Source organism: Acyrthosiphon pisum, chromosome A2 (assembly GCF_005508785.2).
Source record: "Acyrthosiphon pisum isolate AL4f chromosome A2, pea_aphid_22Mar2018_4r6ur, whole genome shotgun sequence".
Taxonomy (NCBI): domain Eukaryota; kingdom Metazoa; phylum Arthropoda; class Insecta; order Hemiptera; family Aphididae; genus Acyrthosiphon; species Acyrthosiphon pisum.
Genome location: NC_042495.1, coordinates 51,494,560 through 51,503,537, shown reverse-complemented (window position 1 = coordinate 51,503,537; position 8,978 = coordinate 51,494,560). Strand labels below are relative to the sequence as shown.

The 8,978-nt window shown below is 44.5% G+C and overlaps 1 protein-coding gene across 1 annotated transcript; it reads left to right on the top strand.

Annotated features, from left to right (window-relative positions):
- Positions 1 to 1,105: 1,105 nt before the first annotated feature.
- On the top strand, positions 1,106 to 4,773 carry LOC107883364. Its single transcript, XM_016803211.2, has 2 exons — positions 1,106 to 2,842; positions 2,904 to 4,773. Exon 2 carries the CDS (start codon positions 3,405 to 3,407, stop codon positions 4,737 to 4,739), a length of 1,335 nt encoding a protein of 444 aa, XP_016658700.1. The 5' UTR covers positions 1,106 to 2,842; positions 2,904 to 3,404; the 3' UTR covers positions 4,740 to 4,773.
- Positions 4,774 to 8,978: the final 4,205 nt, after the last annotated feature.

Here is an 8,978-nt window from a genome sequence, read left to right as displayed (position 1 = left end):
TCCACTCAGGGTCGCACTGTCTCAGAAAACAAAAATGATTCTCGCACGTGAGGTACAGCAGTCCCACGCCGAGCGACGGCGTTTACGTCATGACCAACAGGGTCGAGTGACAAGGTTTGTCATCGGAGATCGTGTGTTGGTACGAACACATCGTTTGAGTTCTGCGGTCGATAAACAAATTCACAAATTCTTTTTGTTGTATCAAGGACCATACGTTATTGTGCGAGTTTCGTCACAAACTGCTTACACAGTAGCCGAAGCAGAAACAAATCGGATTATAGGGACCTATAATATCATCCACTTGCGTCGGTACATCACGCCAGGACCGAGTCCACTTCAACCGGCTGGAGTAAAAGAGGTCCCCCAACGCAAACTATCGTCATAGTCAAACACGTCACCCACATCATGTTCTGTCTTTCAGTGTAGAAAATTGTTCCCACGTGCCCCAATTTCTACAGGGGGGTTTCTGTGACGATCAAAGATGAGTGACCAGTTGACCATTAGTATAAACTAGGCTATAATATTATAGCCTATACTGTATAGTTTATACATAGATAATGTTTCCGTGTGCGTGCGATAGCGACTTTGTCCCGTGGGTCCAAGTCCGCCGACCGACGACAATAGGTACCTACCGGTGCGACGAACGCACACACGCTCCCCTCTATTGTCTCCACTGCCTGGGCCACGCTAACTAATACCGTGTATAGGGATATCGGCCGATTATTTTACATATCTACACGCTCTCTCTCTGTCTTTCTACTCATACTGTCTCTGTTCCCCGTCGCCTTTTTCGTGCGTATACGAGCCGACTAAGCCGACGGACTTCAGTTTCTGTCCTATACGCCGATCTAGTGCAATGTTGACGGAGTAGAAAACCGCGATCGCCGTAGCGCCATCGGGCGACGCACAATGAGCATGATGGTGGTAAATGGTAATGTACGTACCCAAAACTGTACTCATACATAAATTTAACACCGTGGCCGGTATCCTTATTATTCTTATTATTATCGCCATTTTGGGCTGATTAATGATTGATTTATTATTATTATTGCCATTTTGGCTTATTGGTGTTATCCTTATTATTATTATTATTATTATTATTATCGCCATTTTGGGCTAATTATTATTATTATTATTATTATTATTGCCATTTTGGCTTATTAGTGTCATTATTATTATTATTAACTTTTATTTTCTTAATTCTGTCCGAGTTTTATGCCAATGGCTTTCTCGGCGCGAACGTAAAACAATATATCTGATTTTTTTACCTAAATAGCGTGTCGTGTTCTTTTATTCTTAATGTTAAGTTTTCTCCAATGCCTGGTTCAAACTGTACAAAAATCCACGGTGCTCCGACCTTTTGGGGTCTCGGCTCGTGGTTGGCGACCTAACTCGACCACATGACTCTCGGGTCATGAGCGATATGACTCGAGTTGTCACAGATGGCGACCTTGCCAGGATATTAATTATGACTATAATTAATTTAAAAAAAAAAAAAAAATAAAAAAAATATAGAATAAAAAACATGACACATAGGTAGTATGAGCACTTCACGTGTCTATTATAGGGTTTGCACTACTACGGGTCCAAGTAAAAAATGGTTCTAAAAAAAGGTCAAGATTGGACAGAGACATAATATTATATAATATGTATGTATAGGTGATATTGTTTTCAGCACGTCTAGGAAAATACCGGCCACGTTTGTTAGTAATATACTGTCCAAGAACCACTGTTGCCTGCGTGTATTTTCAGGAATGCCCATGGTAACAACCCATGTATTGTGTCCAACATAATATGCAGCGATTGATGTTGTGCTGTGCGCCCGTGCTTATGGTGGGACCTGAGGCTGTTTGCGTGTGTGCCGTATTCCGTCGTCACCGCGATTGCCGCTGATGATGTCACGGAGTTGTCGAACATCACGATCACCGAAGGGGTTGGTCGTCATCGCGTTGGATTTTGGTCGGCGGCTAGTAATATAAGTTATATTTCAAGATATAATTCTGTACGCGTCAGTGTGTGTGCCTGTGTATATGTCTCGTTTCCTTTATCAGGTTTGATGATGTAACCGTGCATAAATTTAACGTATCAGTTATCGGTCTACCGCCGTCTACCGTTCATTATCTATGTTTGGGTACGTGTCGTTCCGGCAAGGCCGTGCGAACGTTCCCCATTCCCTATCTAACGGTGTCTACGTAACGCAATATTATGATTAACTATTATTATTATTTTTATTATCCGTTCGAATAAGTTCATTGTTTTTTTTTTTTTGACCGGTTTTCGCTGAATAGCGACCGAGGTGTATAATGTATATATGTAATAGGTCTCGGCATTGCCCGCCTGGCATACATATCGTAACGATGATCATTCCGTATACGCTGTATGAATCCACGCGCAAACAGATCGCATAATATTACAAATACGATTATGTTAATCTTGATGAAATTATGAACGATTAAATTTTAAAATATGTTGCTAGTAGATTTTTTTTTTTCGTAAAAAATATATTGTTAGATTTCGGTTGGTAGACCAAGACCATCATACATATTTAGCCCGCTAGGCCCGTACACACACTGATGGTTAGTTTTAAGCTGCCCATAAGCTGTATCCCACGGTGATAATAGCGCTCGCACGTCACACGCATTAGGTAGTCACACGTCTGTGTTTTCGTTCATACGTCTCGTGTACGTATTGTTAGGTATCTCGTTATCGAGAGTAGTGTGCCCACCTAGTGGGAGTGTATTAGTACTTGTTGTGGTGCATAACACCGCATTCATTTAATTTTACGTTATGGTTATTTACTGTTCAATTTGTTGTTTCAGCCTCGTCGACCGCCGAGTCGTGGGTAAATTTATTAACACTATCTGATTGTGCTATTGATGAATTATTTTATTCTATAATTTCAGCCCTGTTAACCAATGTATCGTTGAATCAATTTAGGTCTCATCAACAAATTTGTCTGTTGCTGTGTATTTTTATTAGATCTGTTGATGTAATTATGTGTTTTCGTTTATCGTTTATCTTTATGGATGATAAATTATTTACTGTTTTTTATTAATTTTCATTTTGCTTTATTCAAATATTTAAAATTATATACCACGCCACGGTGACTTTTAAGTATATTTGCCAACCTACTATTGTGTTCTTATGTGTCGTCCCGGCGTCCCGGCGACGATTTCCATTGATATAGTATCGTAAATTTATTTTTTGTATTATCGACGTTATTTGTCTTACGACATAAAATTTTCGTCTGCACTTTCCGAGCCTGCACTCTAGTGGGTCAATACTTATTTATTTATTCATTCTTAAGTTCCTGTTGGAATTCATTGTGGGTTAGAGTTTCAGTTCTACGGTTTGTGTTTTTTTTTTTTTGCATTTCGATTGTTTGATTTTCCGTGCCTACATTTATGTACGCCGCTGGTAAGCGAGATACTCATCCTCCAGATCGTCTAATTGACCGCCTTCTCCAGCCTACGACGCCCGCGATGTCACCACCAACTACCACGTCGGATACACCAATTAAAACTGTAACCACGGTTTCCCAAGCAGGGATGGGAACAGAGAATGTCCTTCCGCAGCCTACCAAAGTTGAACCTACCCTCGCCGATCTTATCGCTATTATGAATGGCCATGCCAGCGATCATGCACAACGGTTTGACCGTCTGGAAACTCAGTTTATTGGTTTTACCAAACGGCAAGATGCAGTTGAGTTGCGGGTGGATAAAACTGAAAAAAATATCGCCATTCTTCACCGCAACTCGATCGAACAGCGAACTGCACACACGAAATCCGATGAAAGTGTAGCGAAGATCCACACCGACGTCGAATCCCTTAAAGAAACTGTGAAACAGATACAATCCGACTTAAAGGTACCTCCGATCCACTCTACATCTCAAGCGCAATCATTCCAGCCGACATACAATTCGACGGAGGCCCATATCAATGACTCTCGACAGTTACCAAATCCGTATGGCCAGTCTAATGTGTCTGCGTCGATTAGTCAATCGGAACGTTTTACTGATGTTGTGTCTGAGTTCACAGGCCATCGTCAGGATGTACACCCAGAGAAGTTCTTAAACCAGCTGGACCAATACTTCTTGTATAATTGTCCACACGACGATCAACGTGTTGAACTGTTTCAACGACGGTTGACCAGAGGTTCCCGAGTATGGTTTGATTCACTGATGCCTGTTCCGACCACCTATGAGGAGGTAAAGAGGTTGTTCCGCCAGCAGTTTTGGTCTGCAGCCACACAAAGAAAAATTCGGAATGAAATTTTCCAACCCTATCAATACCGTTCACCAGTGGGGATCAACACTCATGCTATGACCTGGATTGCTAAAGCTAAATACTTATCTCCCCCCATCGATCAATTTGATCTTGTTGGCATAATCATACAGCATTACCCATCTACGTTGGGGATGGCCATCCGCGGTCGGGGCCCCCAAACGACGAACGCTTTGTTGGCCGTATTGACAGAGATTGAGGAATCTACGTCCTTCTGCGAGGCCCCAGGCCCCCGCCAGTCAGATCACGGGCCAACACCATCAGCACGAAACCATGACCAGCCACCACGAGATCCTCACGAACGGAGAGGATATCAACCGCGTAATAATAATCGCAACAACTACCGAAACGGTCCGAATCGAGGTCCCCAAAATGATCACCGTCCTCCGGCTCAAAATGAAGAACCGATTCATCAGCTAAACGCTTCGGGAAACGAACCACAGTCTCGCCAGTGAATACGGCACCTGACGAGACTGGATTGTCATCCGATTGCCACCCACCGATCACCACCTCGAACGAATCCCAGGGACACGTTCCACACCGTCCGGAAGTTCCCATCGAAGTGTGTGGTGTATCTGGTTCTGCCTTGCTCGATTCTGGAGCCTCCGTTTCGGCCATATCTGAAGAATTTTTTGCCAATATCAAGAACCAGTCTCTCACCTCTAAGTTTTTGTCGATCTTACCTGTAACTGGAGTTACCATCTCAACAGCCGTGCGTGGGCGAAGCAAGAAAATCACGAAGCAAGTATTCATGCCACTGGTATTGTTTGAAAAAGACGCCCCAGGTGTTTTCCTCGTGGTCCCACATCTTGCTACCCCCATCATCCTTGGAGATGACTGGTTATCCAAATACGGAGTTGTTCTTGACTATTCTGAACACTGCATCAAATTTCCTCAATGGGGAAAAGAATATTCATTCAAAGGCGACGATGGAATGGTTCCAGCTGCGCAAATTACCCGTCTAAATGTCCATTATACTACCGAACACGTCGTGCCCACTGGATTGGAACACTGTCTCTCTAGTATGAATAGTTTGGACAGATTTTCATCACCACCTCGAAATTTGGAAATTAACTATATTGACAACCACGTATGTCCCAGAGATCCACTACCAACTCAGCTCAACGAACTTATGTCCAAAGGCGCTGAGATTACGGTTGAACAACGACAAGGTCTATTATGTCTTCTCCAGGAATTCACTCACATTTTTAGGGACCGCCCTGGACTCAACCAGCTCTATACGTGTCGGTTCACCGTGTCCGAAGATGTTCCGTTCAAAATTCGCCCATACCCAGTGCCTTTTGCCAGACGGCCTGCGGTAGAGAAGGAACTCCAAAGGATGCTGGATTGGGGGGTTATTGAACGATGTTCGTCACCTTACAGTAACCCAATCATCTGTGTAGGGAAAGCCGATGGGGCTGTGCGGCTTTGTCTGGATGCTCGCCGCATCAACAAAGTTATTCTACCGATGCGCGACTCATCTCCGCCTCTCGATGAACTACTTGCACGTTTTGGTGGAAAGTCTATATTCTCCAGTGTCGATTTTACTGCAGGATACTGGCAAGTGCCCTTACACCAGGAGGTCCGTAAATATACAGCGTTTGTCTACGACGGTCGGACATATCAGTTCACTGTCGTCCCGTTCGGGTTGAACACATCCAATACCGCGTTCGGCCACGCCCTCGAAGCTGTTCTTAATGTGTCGCTCCCAGACTGTGAAGACAAGATGGATGATCTGCACATCTACGTCGACGATCTACTGGTATCATCATTCAGTTTCGACGAACACCTTCAACGTCTCCGTATTCTCTTCCGGAAAATCGCCGTGTCGGGCATGACGCTGAAGCTCACTAAGTGTGAATTCGTTAAACAGCAGATCAAGTTTCTGGGCCATATTATTAGTCCGTCCGGGATGTCCATGGACCCCGAGAAGCTTATGGCCATCCGCAGTTTTCCCAAGCCACGTACTAAAAAAGAACTACAGTCGTTCATTGGTTTCTGCAATTTCTACCGGAAGTTCGCCGATCATCACGCTTCTTTAATTGCTCCTTTGATCAATCTCATTAAGCAAGGTGTCCCCTGGAAGTTTGGTGAAGAAGAGCTCAAAATGTTTGACCGCGTGAAGCAATCGTTTACCGTACAGTACCTCTCACACCCCTTGTTCGATCAGGTATTTTACTTGCAGACCGACGCCAGTATACTCGGGTTGGGAGCCGAGCTGTTCCAGCTTACGTCTGACGGAGAGCGTCGAACGATTTTGTTCGCCAGCCGAACCCTGAACTCTGCGAAACGAAATTACTCCATTACCGAGTTAGAACTCTTGTCGGTGGTCTTCGCTTGTGAAAAGTTCCGCGTATTTATTCTGGGATATCCTGTTCAGGTGCTCACGGACCACCAATCGCTGACGTTCCTTTTCCAGTGTCGTCTGAGAAATGCACGTCTTACTCGTTGGACACTACTTCTGCAACAATTCAATTTGCGGATCACCTATATTCCCGGGTCAGAGAATATCCTGGACGCGTTATCGCGAAACCCAGTAGGACGGAATGAAGAGGTATCCAGGTCATTAAGTGGTCCCAGTATTCTATTAACCACTCCTATAAGTGTTCGGAAAGAACGTGATCGACAACTACCGTGTTTCCAAGCTATCTTGTCCTCGCAAAAAGACGACCCACCATTGAAAAAGATTATGGATATCCTTAACGAAGACAGTCCAGAGGCCTGGCCACAAAGTCAATACTACTGCCTTGTAGAAGGTGTTCTTTTCTATCGTCGCCACGCAAGCAGCGACCAATGGTTGGTCTGTGTCCCAAACCATCGGATCGACGAACTTATCGTTTCGGTACATCACCATTTCAGACACGTAGGGCCAAAGAAAACAATTCTAGCTATTCGGGATTTCTGTTTTTTTAAGCACCTCCAGACCCGTGTACGTTCGGTGGTACGCGCGTGTGACTTATGTCAACGAACCAAGGCGTCAACTCAACGCCAAGAAGGTGAGCTGAAGCCATTCCTTGTTGACGTTCCCCTTGGTCGCGTTCTGGTGGATTTGTACGGTCCACTTCCACAGGGTTGGAATAACGTACGATACGTTTTTGTGGTTTTAGATAATTTCTCTAGATATGTCCGCTTGTATGCAATCAAGAAAGCCACTGCAGTCACGGTTACAAATCGAATGATCAACGATTACATCGCCACGTACGGTAGTCCAAGGTGTGTAGTGTCAGATCACGGCGCCCAGTTCACAAGCAAGGTCTGGCAGAACCACCTTCGGGAAAGAGGAATTCCTCCAACGCTGACATCAGTATACCACCCCCAGTCGAACCCGGCCGAACGAGTTATGCGGGAACTCGGGAGGATGTTTTGAACTTACTGTAACCAAGATCATGCTGAGTGGCCAAGACACCTCGGATATATTGAATGGGTACTAAACAACACTGTACATGAAGCGACAGGATGTACGCCGCAAGAATTGTTTCTCACCCTCGAACGGTATAACCCATTTAGTGCTGTAGTCTCTTTTCCACTCAGGGTCGCACTGTCTCAGAAAACAAAAATGATTCTCGCACGTGAGGTACAGCAGTCCCACGCCGAGCGACAGCCTTTACGTCATGACCAACAGGGTCGAGTGACAAGGTTTGTCATCGGAGATCGTGTGTTGGTACGAACACATCGTTTGAGTTCTGCGGTCGATAAACAAATTCACAAATTCTTTTTGTTGTATCAAGGACCATACGTTATTGTGCGAGTTTCGTCACAAACTGCTTACACGGTAGCCGAAGCAGAAACAAATCGGATTATAGGGACCTATAATATCATCCACTTGCGTCGGTACATCACGCCAGGACCGAGTCCACTTCAACCGGCTGGAGTAAAAGAGGTCCCCCAACGCAAACTATCGTCATAGTCAAACACGTCACCCACATCATGTTCTGTCTTTCAGTGTAGAAAATTGTTCCCACGTGCCCCAATTTCTACAGGGGGGCTTCTGTGACGATCAAAGATGAGTGACCAGTTGACCATCAGTATAAACTAGGCTATAATATTATATATACATAGATAATGTTTCCGTGTGCGTGCGATAGCGACTTTGTCCCGTGGGTCCAAGTCCGCCGACCGACGACAATACCTACCGGTGCGACGAACGCACACAAGCTCCCCTCTATTGTCTCCACTGCCTGGGCCACGCTAACTAATACCGTGTATAGGGATATCGGCCGATTATTTTACATATCTACACGCTCTCTCTCTGTCTTTCTACTCATACTGTCTCTGTTCCCCGTCGCCTTTTTCGTGCGTATACGAGCCGACTAAGCCGACGGACTTCAGTTTCTGTCCTATACGCCGATCTATTGCAATGTTGACGGAGTAGAAAACCGCGATCGCCGTAGCGCCATCGGGCGACGCACAATGAGCATGATGGTGGTAAATGGTAATGTACGTACCCAAAACTGTACTCATACATAAATTTAACACCGTGGCCGGTATCCTTATTATTCTTATTATTATCGCCATTTTGGGCTGATTAATGATTGATTTATTATTATTATTGCCATTTTGGCTTATTAGTGTCATTATTATTATTATTAACTTTTATTTTCTTAATTCTGTCCGAGTTTTATGCCAATGGCTTTCTCGGCGCGAACATAAAACAATATATCTAATTTTTTTTACCTAAATAGCGTGTCGTGTTC